The 19,707-nt window shown below is 41.6% G+C and overlaps 1 protein-coding gene across 1 annotated transcript; it reads right to left on the bottom strand.

The window, feature by feature from the left end:
- Positions 1-1,380: 1,380 nt before the first annotated feature.
- Positions 1,381-17,960, bottom strand: slc5a2 (solute carrier family 5 member 2). Its single transcript, XM_037678510.1, has 15 exons — positions 17,862-17,960; positions 17,694-17,765; positions 11,692-11,796; positions 11,470-11,529; positions 11,289-11,393; positions 10,456-10,561; positions 9,014-9,094; positions 8,173-8,402; positions 7,408-7,543; positions 7,185-7,292; positions 6,955-7,105; positions 6,614-6,782; positions 4,163-4,378; positions 3,906-4,029; positions 1,381-1,595 (listed from the first exon to the last, which is right to left on the bottom strand). Exons 1-15 carry the CDS (start codon positions 17,958-17,960, stop codon positions 1,381-1,383), a joined length of 1,977 nt encoding a protein of 658 aa, XP_037534438.1.
- Positions 17,961-19,707: the final 1,747 nt, after the last annotated feature.

The raw sequence follows: 19,707 nt of genomic DNA, 5'->3' as shown, positions 1-19,707 counted from the left end.
ACCTGGATTATTGAGCATGCATCAGGATAGCCTAAATTTATATTTCACACAAAATTCCAAAAATGGGTCAGACGAAACCATTGGCATCTTATTTTGAAATTGTAAATGACTGTTGCAAGCATGTGACGCTCGTTTAAACTCACCTGTTTCATGTAAAGGGTGTGGGCAATGTAAAAATAAAAACACACCTGAAACCAGATTAAGGAGAGAAGTTGACTCCGTCTGCATTGTGTGTCTGTGCATGTCACACTAAGCACAAAGAACAGAAAACAGGACTGGAGAACCAGAATTATGGAAATTTACCAACAATCTCAGGTACCAGAGCTCCAGAGAGCTTGATGTTCACAAAGGATGTACAACCAAATAATAATAATGTTGTCCAGCCCATTCTTTGAGTTTAGCTTTTCTGTCAGTTTTTTTGTGTTGTTCCAAAACACAAACCGAATGTAACAAAACTCAAATACTTTCTTTCGGGGGTGCCAACACTTCGGCCATGAATGACATCTTAATCATTCAGCAGCTCTTCCTCTAACATGATAAATGCTGAAATTATAAGTTAGGGGTGTGGTGGAGCAGAGGTTAGAGATGGTGGGCCTGTGATGGGAAGGTTGCCTGTTCAACTCCCTGCACCAACATTAAAATGTGGGTGGGAAAGGTGAAGCACCCACACCTGCTTCCACCTTCATTTGCCTCACTCTGGGAACCTTGAGCTTAACTCCCCCCACCACCATCTGCTCCCATGTGGCGACCCCTAAAGAAGGGAGCAGCCGAAAGAAGAAAATTGAAATTCTAAATTAATCCGAAAAAAACATTTAAATTGTCTTTGAAAGCGTTTGAAATCCAGTTGCTCTGCAAAAGTTGACATCCAGTGTTTCAGAAGTGTGAAAAACTTTAAACCCAGTTGAGAAGCACTTAAAGCTTTACTGAGTTAAACTTGAATACAATCCGTCCTTTTTGTCTTTTCACGCCTCTGTAAGTGATGAGTGATGGAATCAGGTGGTAACTCTACACAGTAATGGCTCTTATTTGATCAAACCTGTTCATGAGTCTACACGTATGTTGTAAAGAGTGGCACACCCTAACCTCTGAGCACACCGTAGTGCACTTTGAGCCTCTAGGTGTGAATGGTTGTCTTGTTTGTCCCTATGATGGACTTGTGGCCTGTCCAGGGTGTCCAGGGACTGCTGAAGATGGACTCCAGCTCCACTCTGACCCAGAAACAAGCAGGTAAAGGAAGCGTGTGCAATGACCAAAGACTGCCGGCAGAGGGCAGCATTAACTCAAAGATGTGACCCCTTCAAGCGCTGATTTCAGTATTTTATTAGTGATTCAAACTAAAATAAACAACATTTAACAAGGTGTGTTTTCAGTAAACTGACGTCACCAGGCGAAGTATCCCCACATAAAAACTGCGACCGTCATCATGATGAGAGCGTTGGCGTCCGCCGTGTGCTTCCACACCGGGGCCTCGCTGATGTCGGGCATCTGTGGCTCCGGGGCTTCAGGTTCCTCTTGGTCACGGTCCTGAGAGTCAGCACCCAGTCCACAGAGACCCCCAACCCAGCGACAGATGCCACACTTTTCTTCTTTGGCTTCTGAAACGCAAACGGAGCCGGAGCTGTTTCTTAAATGACGCCTTGAGCTTTTCGACATTTTGTCACGTTACAACCACAAACTAAAGTATTTTACTGGGGTTTCATGTGACACCAACAGAAAATTTAGCTGAGGCTCCTACACCGTGTGAAGAAAAAGTAAAACGATACATGGTTTAAAGCATTTTTGTCCCTTGTCGTGGAGCAAATGGAATTGCAATTACTATCTATCCATCCATACTATGAGCATGACAACTTGAAAAATAGGTGTATGCACAAATGTATATATACATACTTTGAGTAAACTAGTTTTTACATTGCTTAATAGTATAGTTTCCTCAAATGATTGGGGTGGCCAAAGATTAATCTGTTGGCCAAGGCCACTGTTGGCCACCCCCTAGCTCCACCATTGTCCCTGATGGTGGATAAAACTGCTCCCTCCACTCACCAGGATCTGTCACTGTGCCTCAGACAAGAAAAAAAAGAATAACCTCCCTGTGTTTTCTCTACAGTGCAACTCCTACACACTTGAATATCTCGCACCAAAAACATCAACGTTTACCTCCATAAAAACACTCCTCTCCAAAACTACAAACGTTCGCTATTCAAACCCGTCAGCGACAGGAGACATCAGCGTACCGCTTGTTTACAGACAAAAATTTGACAAGTTGGGCGGCACGGTGGCGCAGTTGGCAGAGCTGCCACCTCTCAGCAAAAAGGTCGCCGGTTCAAATTCCGGCCAGGGGGGCTTTCTGGGTGGAGTTTGCATGTTCTCTCCGTGCTTGTGTGAGTTTTCTCCGGGTGCTCCGGTTTCCTCCCACAGACCAAAAACATGCATGTTAGGCTGATTGGTAACTCTAAATTGTCTCTAGGTGTGAGTGAGAGAGTAAATGGTTGTTTGTTTCGTTTGTCTCTATGTGTCCCTGTGATGGACTGGAGACCTGTCCAGGGTGTCCCCCACCTCCGCTGGATATTGGCACCTGTGACCCCCATAACTCAAAAAATGAAGCAGGTAAAGATGATGGATGGATGGAATTTGAAGTTTGGTGTGCGTGTTGTTCAGCCCCCTGGGTCAGTGGAATTAGTCTGTGGTGGTTTGTTTTTAGCAACTTTTCAGAAACAGGGATTGAAGTTTTTGCCCATCCTTCTTTGTAAACCAGCTGCAGCTCAGTCAGTCTGGGTGGAGAGCCTCCATGAACAGCAGTTCCAAGCAGGGCTTAATTTGTAAACCGATCTCTGCTGAAGGAAAGCACCCCCACAGCATGATGCTGCCACCACCATGTTTCACAGAGGGTGGAGTAGTGTTAGTTTTATCTGAGCAGAGCTTCTTTGTCCACAGGTTAGCTGTGTCCACTATATGACGTGTCAAACTGCAAACTGGATTTTTCTGACTTTCAACTAAAGCTGTCTTCTTGTCCCTCTTCCATGAAGGACAGATCGGTGGGGGGACAACTAACAGTTGTCCTATAGACAGACTGTCCCACCTGAGCTGTGGATCTACAGCTCCTCCAGAGTGACCATGGAGCCTCTCTGCACGGCCCTCAGATTAGATGGATCTAGGTCAGTTCACAGCTGGACCGTAGTCTTTCATTGAATAACGATGGACTGAAACGTGCTCCATGAGATGTTCAAAGCTGCTAACCCTGCTTTAAACTTCTCAACAACTTTATCCCTGACCTGTCAGGTGTATTCCTTGGTCTTCATGATGCTGTTTGATCACTAATGTGCCTCTGAGGCCTTCACAGAACATCTTGGAGTGTCAAAATAACAGAGGATGAATAACTACATAACTAAATAAATACACCACTTTTCAGATATTTGTTTGAAAACAATAAAAAAGTTATAATTTTCCTTCACAGTTATGTGACACTTTATGTTGGTCCACCCAATCTTTCCCACTTCATGGTCCACAGTTTCTATAACCTCTACTCTTCTTTCGCTTTCATTCTCTTCATTGATTAGCTCCTCAAAAGTACTCCCTTCCATCTTCCCATCTTGCTCTCCTCACTTGTTAGAACATTACCATTCCTCTTTAACAAGCCTAACCTGCTGCACATACTTTCCAGCCTGATCCCTCGGTTTCGCCAATCAGTAAAAGTCCTCACCCTCTTTAGTGTCCAGCCTCCCATACAACTCATCATATGCCTTCTGCTTTGCCTCCCTCTTTGCTCTACATTTCATCCGCATAAATTCCCAGTAAAACACCTCAGATGATTTCATTTTGAATGTGACAAATTATGGAATAGTTCCACTGTAAATAACTGTGGGGCACTGTATACTGTATGTCTTAGTGTGATTTCCTGTCTTGCTCACCTGTAACTACACTGTTATGCTCTCCGATCTTCTCCCCAGCCTTCTTAGGAGCTCTCTCTTTTTCCACATCCAGATCTTTCCTCTCCTCTTTGGAATGACGAAGACTGAACACCAGACGATGCAGCTGAAGGCAGATACAACAAGCTTTCTTTATTTGTGCCTCCATGTTTGGACGTGGCAGCACTATAATTTATTCCAGATTATAATCGGTCGACCGTTTTCTGTTCTGGAGTCTCAAATCTCATTAAATCACTTACATACTGGTCGTCGATGGGCTCAGTGCTGAAGCTGACCAGCAGCACCAGCACTGAGGTGCAGAAGAACAGTATGATGGCGAAGTGCAAGTAATGGACCCCGCACACCAGGAACGGGCACCGAGAGGGGAAAATACAGCTGCCGGTCCCAAACCAAAACTCGGGCAACATCCGACACAGACCCATCACCAGACCACCGATCAGGCCCCAGAAAGCACCCTGGAGGAGAGAGGACATTAAATTATCACTTTAAATCATCCGAACCCAATTTAACAGTTCTCTTAAAGATTTAACAAGAAGAAGAAGAATCATAACTCTGGAGCGAGAATCAACCCTTTACAATCTGAAGGAAGACTTGGAATCTAACTTTAAAACAGGAATCTTGAACGGGACCTGTTGCACACGCAGCAATGTGGACAGTTTAGAAAACTTTGATAAGGATTAACTTTGGAATTTAGGTCAGAAAAATGTTACAAATTCTGCCAGATTATCAGGAAGAAGTATCAGATTAGAAATGTAACGTTTTGTTTATCATCGTAAAATGTCATAGCCAGACTGACATTTGTTTTCTCACCATGAGGCGGGGGGGGGGGGGGGGGGGTCTTGAAGTGCCTTGATGTGACCCTGAGAGTGAACTAAGGATCATTTGAGGTCAACAGCTTGTCTGAGGGTCACCTAAGAGGGTTAAGGGGATGACCTCAGAATGACCTCAGAATGACCTCATAGGACGGAGTTGGAGGGTGATGTGGCATCTAGCAGACATATTTCTTAAAGTTACAAGTTTTTCTTTAACTTTTGTTTATTTTACTTTCACTCTCTGCTGGACTTTAAAGTGTACATTTTGTCTAGCTTTATTTTTAAATGTAGGTTAACTAAACTATAAAGAGGGAGACCATCACAGAGACGAACAAAATGAACTGAATAACGATGAGCGAAGCCAAGGCTTCTCTCCTGTTGTTATAAAAACTTGGTCAGACACTCAGATCCCTGATGAGGTCAGCAACAAGGACAGTTTACCTCTTCCTGTTCAAAAGAGATTCTGTTGACAGATTCACAGACAATCTCCTGTAATAAGTTTATTAATCCATTTCACTAATGTCTTATAAGGTAAATGTGCACAGAATCATCAACATTCTTTTTCCACATTTTGAAAGATTTCTCAATTAAGTGAAAAGATTGAATCTTTATAAATCATCAGTCTCACAAGAATGAATAAATGATCATTCTCTACTTGATTAACTGTTTACACAGTTCAAACAGAACAAAATGTGACTTTAGGTCAGAAACCATGGAGAGAGGGATTTTAAGATAAAAGAAGCAAAATGCTCAACGTAAGAAATGTCTAGTTAAAAGTGGCAAAACACCAGCTAAAATATAAAAGCAGCAAAGGGCTCACTGAAAACTAAATGTAGTGAAATGCTAAATAAAAGCAGCCTAAAGTTAACTAAACATAGTTAAAGTCTAGCTAAAAGTCCAATTAAGTATTAAATCAGTATACTTTCTAGTACACTACAAGTATGGGTGTAGTATACTTGATATACTTATACTTAACTTAAAGTATACTTGGGAAAATTAACTTAAAATATACTACTTTTTATTAAGGGGTAGCAAAATGCTTGCGAAAAACTTTTAAAGGGTAGCTAAAAGCATCAAACGGCTAGCTAAAGGTTGCAAAAATGCTAGTTAAAAACAAAAAATGGCAAATAGCTACTTAAAGCTAAAAGATGCAAAATGCTGAAAGTAAGCAAAGTCTAGTTGAATGTAGCAAAACACCAGCAAAAATCTAAACAAAGCAAAGGGCTAACTGAAAACTAAATGTAGCAAAATACAAGGTAAAGCGACCAAAATTACCCAAAATAGCTAAATGCTAATAGCTAAGGGCTTGCTTAAAGCTTTCTAGCTAAAAGTATCAAAAGGCTAACTTCAAGTAGCAAAAAGGTTAGCTACAATCAAAAAATTGTAAATAGTTAATTAAATGCTAAAAATAGTAAAAGGCTAGTTAAAATTCAATTCTGTTTATTTCTATAGCGCCAAATCACAACAAAGTTGTCTCAGGGCAAGTTACAGGAACATTCACATAAATAAAAGCCAATTAGTAACGTTCTTTATCTAAGGAATCCAGCAAACAAGTTGAATGTTCACTTCGGTCCAGTCTCCCATCCTGAGCAAGCACAGTGGCACCAGTGGAAAGAAAAAAAACTCCCTTTAAACCCCCTTAAAAACTAAAAGTTGCATAAGTCTGACTAAATTTAAATGCTTCTCTTTGGGAATTTTAATGTTTGGCATTAATCCAGTCAGGTGTTGTGATAATTTACATGCTGATTCTTCACTGCGTGTATGTTCATTGATACATTCGAACAAATGGTGGCGAAAGCATTTACTCCAATAAAACATTGGGCGTCAGTTAATTCAGCGGTTGTGAAATGGTGAACATGCAGGTGGAAGCTTTCTCACCATTTCATTGACCCTCTTGACAAACACAGCTAGCAGAAAGACGGAGGCAATAGGGGGAGACAGATAGCAGGAGACCGACTGGATGTAATCGAACAGCTGACCGCTCTGAGCCGCCTGAACCACTGGGATCCAGCAGATACTGATGGCCACGATGCACAGAACCCAGACTCTGAGGGGCAAAACCTTCACAAATGAGAAATCCTCCTTCGTACACATAACAACTGCAGCAAAGTGGTGACTTTCATCTTAGTTTGTGGCATTTTGTGCTCCAGGAACAGAGTTTAATATTTGTGTGGAGCAGAAGTTTTTAGGACAGTTGATGCAGATGATGACCTGTTTACCTGCCTACGATGATGAGCTCGCGCTCAGAAGCCTGCGCTCTGAAGCGGGTCCAGATGTCCATGGTGAATAAAGTGCTGCTGCTGTTAAAGATGGAGGCCAAAGAGGACATGAGAGCAGCTAACATCACAGCCAGCATCAGGCCTCGCAAACCTGGACACAGAAGAAGAAAGCGGTCCAGACATGTGAGGTTAAACAGCTTTTATATATCTGGAAAGGTTTTAGATCTCACCATTCGGCATGACTGTAACCACCAGTTTAGGGTAAGCTATGTTAGAACAGCCCACTTCAGTGCCACAAATCCTCTTGCAGTCCTCAGGAACCACACAGCCAACCTCATCTGTAAGTGGATGAAAACATACAACATAGAACAGTGCCATCTGACATTTGTGTCGTTTGCCCTAACCTCCACCTTTCTTTGGCTTATTTCTACCCATGTTTTTGATCGGACACACCTGGATAGAGGACCCTGCTGATCATTCCGGGGAACACCATGAGGAACATTGGGAGCAGTTTGAGGTAGCCACACACGATGCAGCCAGCTTTCACATGGGTGAGACTACGAGCTGCAAGGCACCGCTGCACAATCACCTGGAGAAATGCACAAAGAAGGCAATCACTGACCACTTTAGGACACTTGGGTCATTTGTAAACATGATCAATACATGTTACAAACAAACGAGTGGTACGCTGACGTCCCTCGTCGCTGAGGGATATGAATAGTGAACGTTTGCAGCTTTGAAGATCAATGTTTTACTGGACTGAAACTAAACAGGGAATGCAAGTACTTTAATAGTTTTGGTGCAAAATATTCAAGTGGGTACATAATGGACAGCACGGTGGCTCAGTTGGTAGAGCTGTCGCCTCGCAGCGAGAAGGTCGCTGGTTCAAATCCCGGTCTGGGGGCCTTTCTGGGTGGAGTTTGAATGTTCTCTCCGTGCATGTGTGGATTTTCTCCAGGTACTCCAGTTTCCTCCCACAGATCAAAAACATGCATGTTAGGCTGATTGGTAACTTTAAATTGTCTCCAGGTGTGAGTGAGAGAGTGAATGGTTGTTTGTCTCTATGTGTCCCTGTGATGGACTGGAGACCTGTGCAGTCTGTCCCCTGCCTCTTGCACAGTGACTGCTGGATATGGGCACCAGTGACCCCCGTGACCCAAGCAGGAAGAAGCGGGTAAAAATGATAGATGGGTGAATGGAAAGTGACATCATGTTTACCTGGTCTGAGCACCAGTACCAGATTCCCCCGATCGTCATCCCAAACACGACCCCAGGCCAGGGAAGGTCCCCGGTGGTTGGGTCCCTTAGCAGGCTGAAGGCATCCTGCCTGGGGGTGTAGCACTGGGGGGAGATGTTGTAGCGCTGGGGGTCCAGGGAGGAGAAATTACTTGGTATAGAAGAGGCATATTTGGCAAGCAGTGCATTGTAGCCTCCAACTTGAACAAAGGCTGGAAGAGAAGCGAACAAGAGTTAATATTATCTGATGGGTCTGCGTAGATACGCTGGTGAAGATTCTCAGTCATCCACGAACATGGTAAATTCAAAAACGTTCAAGAGAAAAACAACTGGACTTTATTTGTAACAGAAGATGTTTTGCTTCTCATGTGAGAAACTTAACAAACCCCTACTGTGAGGTGTGATATGTCAATCTGCATATGTATGTGCATCTTATCTCAGCTTCAAAACCTGAACCCCACACACTCTGCTCTTTGAATTGAGAAAGCTTCTCGGATGAGAAGCGAAACGTCTTCTGTTACAAATAAAGTCCAGCTGTTTTTGTATTGAACGTTTTTGAGTCTGCGTAGATACACAAAAGAAAAGGCAGATATACGATTGTTTTGTTAAATAGTAAGGTCATTTGTGTTGTTGTTTCAGCTGAACTTAGAGAGTTTTGTGCTTCTGCAGTGTCAGCAAATGGTTTGCCTCGAAAAACAAATTAATGATTAGAGACATTAGTTGAACTGTTTCCTGATTACGTAACTCTGTCTTGAATGGAGTGACAGAAGCCAGAAGTTGTACTGCGTGTTACACGAAAGCCAAGACAAAGGTTTGTACTTACAGAAGCCCGAAAGGACAAAAGCCCCAGCAATGATGACAAAAGTCTGAAATGTGTCTGTATACATCAGAGCAGCGAGGCCACCTGGTAACACACAGGTGAACAAGTAAAACCACAGCAATCTGTAATATTTCATTTAGTTTGAGGTTGAGGACGAAGTAAATATGGTTGTTGCTTTGAGGATTGGACGTCAAACTAAAGCAGAAATACTTTTAATCTTAATTCTTTCTGATGCAGTTAAAAACAAAAACAGGAATTTATGGTAAAAAGCTGGGGTTGCCAGAATTTCACCATAAAAAGCAACTTAATGAAGGGCAATTTAATTTATGAAGAAAGACACGAGTACACAGTCAGTACATGTATTAGAAATGTATGAAACTAAATGAATAAATAAGAATTCTAAAAATCTTGAAGAGTACTGAAGCAAAAACACAAATTAGGACAAAAGATAATAAATGGAAATTAGTCAGACAACTACATTGACTTTAATGAACATAAAACTATTGACACATGAGGTAAAAGAAATAAAATTTGATTCCAATGCAACAAACACTGTAATAAGACAATTAAATGTCATGCATCAAATCAGAACTTTTGCAGAAGACTCGAGGGATCTGGGGTCTTGTAAGCTAATTTGATAAATGGGAAGAAGACAATAAATGATGTTAAAGTCAATAAAGGATCTTTTAAATCAACTCTAGGCACAGTTCAGAGACACAACACAGACCCTGTAAGTCAAGTGTGAGTCCTTTCGTTTGTTTTTTGTCAACTATGCAGTCATTGAACAATTTTAATTTTAAAAACATAGTTTCCTCAAAAGATTAAGGTGGCTGGTTGACATACAGTATATAGGATGGTGGCCATCTTGGATTTTGATGTGGCAACCCAGTTTTTAACAGGGACTTTGTTATGTGTAGCTGCTGCTGCCACACACCGAAACAGAAGTTGATGCCTCAATAATTTTTCATGTTCTCATGCTCACGATACAGACGGACGAAGGGACGGAGGGTATTTCCAGTTCCCCCTTTTCGCTTTGTGACAGGCAACAACTAAAATGTCTAAGATGTCATGATAGCTTTGTCTGCCACCTTGACAGACATGCCATCATATAACTACCTGTGTGTGTGTGTGTGTGTGTAAGTTTTCATTTGTCTCGTTAGCAAAATATCTTATTAACCTCTGGAAAGATCCATGAAACTCAAAGTAAACATTGGATGTTCTTCTACATTAATGCAAGATGGCTGGCACTGCTTTGGAATAAAATGGCACTAACTCCGTCAAGTTTTGGCATGTAAGGTATTATTTAATGAAAGAAAGGTAATTCTTGCACAATCAGTTTTACATTTTAAATTAGTTGTTTTTACACCCTAGCCAGAATAACCCTGGTAACGTGACTGAGATATAATCAGAAGTTAGTTTTTATTGTTTTAGCTCTGCCCACATACCTGTAACAGTGTACAGAGCTGTTATTAACAGAAGAGCGATGACGGACACGTAGATGTTCCAGCCTAACGCCTGCTGGATGAACACAGCTCCTGAAAACATGTCCACCTGAATTCAAACACAGACGATCAAAAATAAGTGTGGCTGCTGATATTTCTTGAAAAAGCTTAAACTGGGTTGTTAAAGTTAAAATAACCAGAACAAAGGCTAAAATGAGCAAAACAACAGCTAAAAGTTATTAGTAAAACGACAACTATAAGCTAAATTGTCAAAACAAGCCTCAAAACTAAGATGTGCAAAACAATATCTAAAGTCAAAATTTGCAAGACAAAAATTAAAGAGTAAAATTAGTTAAATAAAAGCAAAAACAATCAAAACAATATTCAACAGCTAAAACCAGCAAAACAGTCGCTACAAACAAAAGTTAGCTAAAAACAAAACATGAGCTAAAGACTAACATTAGCAACAAAAAAAATGCTTAAAGCTAAAAAAAATAAAATAGGCAACAAAAAAAATCTAAAACTGGCAGAACAACAGCTAAAAACTACATTTGAAGCAAGTACATTGATTAAACTTCACGTTTTTTAATGATTTGAACAGTTTTCCATTAATTTCAACACCAAAAAAAGTAAATAACGTGAAATATTGCATACAGTATAAAAGTTACTAAAACCAAAGGTCATAGCAGTAATGTCCTGAACAAGCAGAAAGTCTTGATACACAATTAGTTAAAACAGCTGAAATACACTTTAGTATCACTGAATACAGTCCAAAAGACATCCTTAAGAACTCTAAACATAAGAACAATAATGAAAGCACGTTCAGGCTGACTCACTGAGATCTTGGTGAAAATGTACAGGAACAAAGAGATGACCGACAAGTAGAGGCTGATTCTGGTCCCACCGAACCTCTTCTTCAGGTACTGTGGCATCGTGATCACCTACATGTGACATTAAATGTTACTTTTCTGAATGGTCGTAGTAAACTAACATGATGGCACATGAAGACCCTCTTACCCCAGCTGTGAGGTACACAGGTACAAAGAGCCAGCCCAGCAGCAACACAATGAACAGAGCCTGTAAGAACACATGATACCTTTAAATCATCGCCCAGTCACTTAAATGTCTCTCTGAATTCCTCTCTCTGTTTTTGGCCATTTACAACCAGCATTGATTAAGTATCGTACAAAGTGTGTGTTGAGCTACGGTGCAAAGGAACATAATGAAACAGACTCGTACATTCCACTCAAACCCTCCTACGGCGATGCCAGCAGCCGCTCCTGTTCCTGCCAAACCCACGAAGTGACCACTGCCGATATTGCTGGCAAACAGAGACGCACCAACCTGTAAACAACAACAGAAACACTCATGAAGTCCTCTCAACTCCCAGCTGTGAGGATACAGTTTAGGGAGTACAGGTTCCTCTTGTAAATGAGTCCTCGTGGCTCATTGAGGCTAGCCTGTATAAATAAAGTTTGAATGAATGAAAAGGACTGAGTTACTTTTTTTTTCTGTGATCCTTGCTTTGTGAGTTTTCATCCTCTTGTTTATTAGTTCTCCCGTGTTTTTCCCTTGAGATTATTCTGCTCCTGCTCTGTCCACTCTCACTTGATTCCTGATGTCCCTTCACAGGTATTTGCTGTGTAGCCATTACTATATATGCTTATCAACTTGTGTTCCCCAGAGGTGCTGTACTGTTTGTTCACAGTCTGGTTTGGTTGCCCTTGTATTCTCTGTATTTGATTCCTACGTTTATTAAGTACTCCGCTGCCTCGTCCGCTTTTCCTTTTATTTATTAAAGATCTATTTTAAGTTACTCCTGAGTTCCTCGAGTAATCTTTCTGCTCTTTGGATCCAGTTTCCACCTCCAACCATGACACCAACCAGTTGAGGCAAATGGATGCCCATTATACTTTGGGTTCTGCTGGCGATCTCTTCCTGGTATTTTTTCTGTTGACCTCTCTAACATTACATTATCTATGTCATCATCTATTGCCAATATTGATCTTTTTATCAAAATGTCTTTTATGAACAATACACGTTTAGATGTTTATTTTTTTTTAATGGTCCATAGATCTCATTGCTCAGGGGCCTCAGTAACCAGGAGCAGAAATCCCATTGGAGAAAACTACTTTTAAGAAATAAAATAAAAAAACAGAAAGCACATCCACTATTTATATAGTAAAAACAATGCATTTATGCCTTTGACCCCACCCCACCCTACCCCATGAACCTAACAAGGGTTTGGTCCATTGTACCCCTGACTTTTCCAGAACATTAGAGACGTGATATATGGATCTTTGAAAGAAACCAGATCTTGAAGATCTGTTTGCATCAAAGAGCCATTAAGTTGTGAACAGCAGTGAGTTCATCTCATATGGATTAGAACTGGTAAATTCAGTTCACTTCATAAATCCGGGCTAATCTGAATCACTCATTAAAGGACAGTAACCTGTTTCAATTCACTACGCTGCATGTGATGGAACAAAATATTAAGATGTCTAAATGAAATAAAAAATCAATCAAAATGTTTACTGTGTACATACTGTACTCATTTGCCATGGACATTCGCAGTAAGACGTTTTGTGTCCCGTTTTCTCTGCCAGTAGTTTGAGTAATTTGTTTACTTGCAGAATCTTCTGTTTTTCTGGGTTTTTCTATATTTTGCACAGTTCCACATTCTAGTACACAAACACTCTCAATACAGTTGTTTGTCTACTGTTGGACTGTGCTTGAGACATGTTTTGTCTTTTAACACTTGTGTGTTTTTTAATCAATGTATTGGGATCTGCTAGCTCTTGCTAGCATTAGCAGCATGCCTGGTTCACCCCCGGCTCAGATGTGCGGCTATTCCTCCGCCTCCTTTAGCGATAATGGTACATGTATTAAATGTAAATCTTTTGGTAGCTTTGGAGGCAAGGCTCTCTGAATTGGAAGCTCGGCTCTGCGCTGTTGAAAAACCATTAGCTAGCCAGATCCCCTTAGACAGCAAAAAGCAACTGAGTAAGCTCCCATTAGCGGTCCTCCAGCAGACCCCGAACAGGCAGGACGCCAGGCTGGCTGGGTGACGGTCCAGAATGAGCATAGTGCTAAGGCTAAGCCCCCAGTTCACCACTGACTCATTCATGTTTCCAATTTCCTCACTTGGTGACACATCCGCAGAGAAGTAGACCATTGGCAGTTCCAAAGTCAAAAACGTGGCTTTTTCAGTGACTATAGTTAAATAGTGGGAAACAATGAATCTTATCTGAAACTGCTGACTAAGGCTACAGTAAATACAGTAAAATTGTTATTCACGTTAGTGGTAATGACACCCATTTACTCCAATCAATGGTCACTAAAATTAATGTTGCTTCATCCATCCATCCATCCATTTTCTTCCGCTTATCCAGGGTCGGGTCACAAGGGTAGCAGCTTAAGTAGTTGCCCAGACTTTCCTCTCCCCAGCCACTTGGGCCAGCTCCTCCGGGGAAATCCCAAGGCGTTCCCAGGCCAGCCGAGAAACATAGTCCCTCCAGCGTGTCCTGGGTCTTCCTCTGGGTCTCCTCCCGGTGGGACGTGCCCGTAACACCCCACCAGGGAGGTGTCCATGAGGCATCCTAAACAGATGCTCGATCCACCTCAACTGGCTCCTCTCGATGTGGAGAAGCAGCGGCTCTACTCTGAGTCTCTCCTGGATGATTGAGCTTCTCACCCTATTTCTAAGGGAGAGCCCAGACACCCTGCGGAGAAAACTCATTTCGGCCGCTTGTATCCGAGATCTTGTTCTTTCGATCACAACCCAAAGCTCATGACCATAGATGAGGGTAGGAACGTAGATCGATCGGTAAATTGAGAGCTTCGCCTTTTGACTCAGCTCTCTCTTCACCACGACAGACCGGTTCATCACCTGCTTTACTGCAGACGCTGCACCTATCCGCCTATCGATCTCACGCTCCATTTTTCCCTCATTCGTGAACAAGACCCCGAGATACTTGAACTCCTCCACTTGGGGCAGGACCTCCTCCCCGACCCGGAGAGGGCACTCTACCCTTTTCCGACTCAAGACCATGGCCTCGGATTTGGAGGAACCGATCCTCATCCCAGCCTCATCACACTCAGCTACGAACCGCTCCAGCGAAAGCTGTGGATGTTGCTTAAGTATGTATCTTATTTAAAATTGTTGGACTCTTAAGTTCTCTGGTCCCCTCCCCAACCTGACCAGCGATGACACGTTTTAGTTGTATGTCGTTGTTCAATCGCTGGCTGTCCAGGTGCTACATTTCTTGGTTTTCTATTTCTAATAAATTTGCAAATATCTAAAAAAAAAAAAACACATTCTCATGAGGTATTGGTGTGTAGAATTTTTAAGAAAGAGATTAATTTAATATGATTTGGAATAAGGCTGTAACAAAGCAAAATGCGGAAAAAGTGAAGCGCTGCGAATACTTTCTGGTTGCACGATATACAATGCACCTGAGTCTGCAGCATTTATGTTTCTTTATTAACCCGGAGCATCACCCTGATTCCTCTAAATGAACAGCATTTCCGGTGGGTTATGGACCCCGATCAGGGGCCTGGCTCCGCAGCATTTTTGGTAATTCTGCTGATGCTAGGAAAAAAAAAGAAGAGGCTCACCCAATGACCACAGAGAGGTGAAGATTCAACCAGCTTTACTCGCATGCAAGGAGCTTAAACACAGACACCGAATCATTAAGCTTTCACAGAATGACCAGTACAGTGTTTATAGTTGAACTCAGCCCTGTCTTTATTTATAGTGCTATGCATACACAAGAACATTCTGTTATCCTGTCTAAATGACTACTGACCAGTTGCTCTCCCTCCACTGGTGATGAAGTGTTTGAAAAAGTTGGTCAGGAGTCACATCACTTCACTCCTCCCACAAATCTTGACCCCCCACCAATTTGCTTACAGAGCTAAAGATCAACTGAGGATGCCTTAAGCACGGCCCTCCATGTTTCTATGTCCCACCTGGAGAAAAAAAAGAGCTATGTGCGGATGCTCTTTGCAGACCATAGCTCTGCTTTCAACACCATCATCCCCAACAAACTGGTGGACAAAATGGGAGAACTGGAACTTCCACAATCCGCCTGAACATGCTGCTGTTCGACGTAATGTTCTTATGCTATTAGCGCTTAGTGTATTTTTAGTTGACGTTTTTCTTAGTTCATATCTTAGATCTTATTACTGTTTTTCTTGTACATTTTATTGTTGGATGTAGCTGGGACCCTGTGCACATAATTTCGCTCCACCACATGTACCACATGTGATGCGAATGAGAATAAAGAATCTCTGACTCTGAACGTGGGTAAACAGTTTCTTGTCTGACCATTGTCAGAGGGTTTGAGTGGGCCATCACATTCATGGCCCTCAGCCTCAATGCGGGAGCTCCTCAGGGCTGTATGCTGAGCCCCCTGCTCTATGCTTCTACACACATGCACCCCTGCTCCCCACTGCAACACCATAGACAAATTTTCAGACGACACTACAGTGGTGGGGCTCATCAGTGTATGTGTGTATGGGGGGGGGGGGGGGGGTCCGCCTACAGGGACAAGATAGAACTGCTAGATAGACTGCTTGGTGCAGGGGGAATAATCTGCTCCTCATCACCTCAAAGACTAAGGGGATGATTATAGACTTCAGGAAAAAGAAGATGGTGGTCCACCACGATTATAAGCGGTTACAGTGTAGAGAGTGTTTTATTTTGCCACTATTTAGCTGACTATCGTTTTCTGGGAGTTCATACTGAAAGTAATCTGACCTGGGCGTGACACCTCTGAGTTACTGAAAAAGGTCCAGCAGAGACTGTACTTCCTGAGAGTGAAGAGGAACAACATCACCCAGAGACTGCTGGTGTTTTTTCTAATGATGTTCCACAGAGAGCATCTAACACACTGCATCACTGTGTGGTATCTTAGCTGCACAGTGTCTCAGAGGAAAGTGCTCCAGAAAGTTATCGACACAGCTCAGGAGATCGTGGGCTGCCCTCTTGTCTTACTGGAAGATCTATACAGTTCCCGCTGCAAAGGAAAAGACCACAACATCTTAAAAGACACGTCTCACCCTGGACATGATCTGTTTGAACTGTTACCATCAAGGATAAGGTACAGATCAATCAAGACAAGTCGGGAAGGGAAGCCTGAGATATTCATCATTGTATGTTCCCATAAAATGGTGAAATTAGTTTTCTGCATTTAACCCATCACATGCACCCACATGTGCATCAGATGCGCCCAGGTACAGCAGTGGACAGCTATGTAAGCCCCCGGGGAGCAATTAGGGATTAGGTGTCAGAGAGTGAGAGATGATTAAAAGATAATAGAGGACATTGTTCAAGTCATTTCTGTCTAACCAACAGTAGTTCCAACAGTAGCATGTTGTTTATGCTGTTATTTAAAAAAAAAAGTAATACAGACTAAAGTAATCTAGTCTTTGAGAGATGGATTAACGGATTAGGGCCTCGGCCTGCGTTCAGGAAGCATCAGATTCCACAACTGACACCTTTTAATGTGAAGCAGCAGCTGTACTCGAGCGCCCTCAGGATGATGGAGCTCCTCACCCCATCTGGCTGAGCCTGGCCACTCTACGGAGGAAGCCTATTTCGACCACTGGTATCCAAGATCTCGTTCTTTCGGTCCTAATATTAAAATAATATTAGGTTTTTAGTTTGCTTTTGTTTTATTGTAGCTCTTTTAGCATCATATTTGCTAACTTAAGCTTTTAGCTACCGTTTTGCCATTTTAGCTTCTATCTAGAACTTTGTTGACTTTCCCTCTCAAGTACAGATGTGCTCATTTCAGCTTTTAGCTATATTTTTGCTAGCTTTAGCTTTTAGTTATGGTTTTGCTTATGAACTCTTTAGCTACAGTTTTGCCAACATTATTTTTAGCTACTGATTTGCCATTTTTTTATTTTTAGTATTTAGATTTTGCTTATGTAGATATTAGCTAGTTTAGCAAATTTTAGCTACTATTTTGCTATTTTAGTTTTGTTTTGCTTGTTTTAACAGTTCAGTTCCTGCTTTAACAAATTCCATCTATGTCGATTAGCTCAAATAGTTCATTCTGTATTTTGGTAGAAAAAGCACATTTCTGTAGGGATTTTTAAAAAGGCTGAAATTTTGTTTGGGCTTTGTAGTAAACAGCTGACGTATGTTGGATTTTCAGACACAAGATGTAATGACACCCGTTAACATGTCTTCAGATTGGTTTTAGATGGATTGTTCTCCACGGTGAACTTACTGCCCACCAGGCCATGGAGCGTCCTGCCAGGAAATATCCTCCCACCGTCCCACGGTTGGTCCGAAACATGGACTGTAGAGCACATATCCAAATCTTAGATGCAGTTCTTTCACAAACATCTTGAAATGACTTCCCAGTAACTGGGACACTGTGTTTTGGATCACTTACCCAAACTCCAACGGTAATGACCATGAGGAAATATCCAACAATGACCGTGATGTCTGCTGGGTTGTTGATGGTCGCCCTGTTTGATGAAAGGCTCTCCATTTTTCCACTCAGAAACCGGACCAACTCTGTTTAACCTGAATACTTGTTTGGTCTGATCTGCAGAGCTTGGTGTGTTCCCACACCGTTTCATACGAACGTGAAGTTAAAACTGGGCAGGAGAGTTGACTGGCCAGTTTACCGGGGACTTCGGTCAGCTGTGACAATAGGCAGATTCAGCACTTTTTTTATTGGACTAATTATTAACGACAAACCATGAAAAACAACATTCCACTTCGATAGTTTACAGATTAATACTCTTGTTTTTTTGTCTATACTTTTATTTTTTGTATATTGCCTGTAAAAGTGAAAAGTGTGATTTTTTTTTAATATCACAAAGAAAAATACCCATTACATTTGAGAAAAACTGATGTTTAATCTCATTTGTCCAATCTGAACATTATGAAAAATAATTTTCACCACCTGAAATAATAATAATAATTAAAAAAATAAGATTCTGTAAGTTATAATAAGGATTCAACATCAGTTCAGCATGAAGACCAAGGAACTTTTCACACTGGTCAGAAACAAAGTTGTGGAGAAAATCAACATTGGGTTGTATAAATATATAAATAAATCCCAAACTATGAACAGCCTACTGAGTACCAATAAATTACAATAATTTTTAGGAATTAAAAAAAATATACTAACACAACAACAAACCTGTCAGGAGAGCTCTGGCTGACAAAACTCACATACATAAAAAAATGAAGCCCAAAAGAAAACCCTGATGGAGCCGGAGCTCTTCTACAGAGATGGGGTTATCTGCCCATAAGAGCAGCACATTTAACCCTCCTGCAGTCCGTGGGTCAAAATGAGGCACCAGGTGTCATTTTAACAACAGGTCATAGCTGAAGTACTGTAGATAAATTATATAAAAGACAAAAGCAAAACAATGAAATTTATTTAAATGTACCATTAACATCAAAACAAAAATTGGGGCAGCTGTGGCTGAGTGGTTAGAGCGGTCGACATCCAATGGGAGAGTTTGAGGTTCGATTCCACCAGCAGTCACTCGCTGAAGTGTCTCTGGGCAAGACAATGGACCCCTCATCGCCTCCTTGAGTCCCATTAGTGTATATAATCTAAAAGCACTGATTATTCTCTATAGAAGGATTTGTTCATTTAGCTTTAGTAGAGATCTGTATGAATCTAAAAAATTAATATAAAATTGTTCTGTATGAATGTGTGTGTGGAAGTAAATGAGGGCACAGATTGCAGTGCAAGTACCTTGGGTATCTTGATTAGATAGAAAAGTGCTACCGTATATAAGTATAGTCCAGTTACCATCAACTCAGTGAGAACAAATGTTTAAAAAATATTTAAAACAGGAAGTGAAAAAGAGGCTGCACGGTGGTGGATCAGTTTGTAGAGCAGTTGCCTCTCAGCAAGAAGGTCGCCAGTTCAAATCCGAGCACAGGGCCTTTCTGGGTGGAGTTTGCATGTTCTACCCGTGCATGCGTGGGTTCTCTCCGGGTACACCAGTTTCCTCCTACTAGGCCTGTCACAATACCAAATTTTGCTGGGCGATTGTCTCCGAAATTATTGCGATAAATGAGAATATTGTTTGAAATTTGACAATAATTAATAATTATTGTCAAATTTAAGAAGAAATGTTGTGAATTTTTGTGTGTAGTACCTTTTTTGACCACCGGATGGCAGAATAAGGCTGTTTGAACTGAAGGATGGATAGTGAGGCAGTGAGCAGCGTGTCTCTTTAAGAAAAATGGGAGGGAGGCCCCTTGACGTG

Source organism: Nematolebias whitei, chromosome 6 (assembly GCF_014905685.2).
Source record: "Nematolebias whitei isolate Nwh7 chromosome 6, NemWhi1, whole genome shotgun sequence".
Classification (NCBI taxonomy): Eukaryota; Metazoa; Chordata; class Actinopteri; order Cyprinodontiformes; family Rivulidae; genus Nematolebias; species Nematolebias whitei.
Note: the sequence above shows the minus strand (reverse complement) of the source record. Positions and strands in the feature narration are given on the sequence as shown.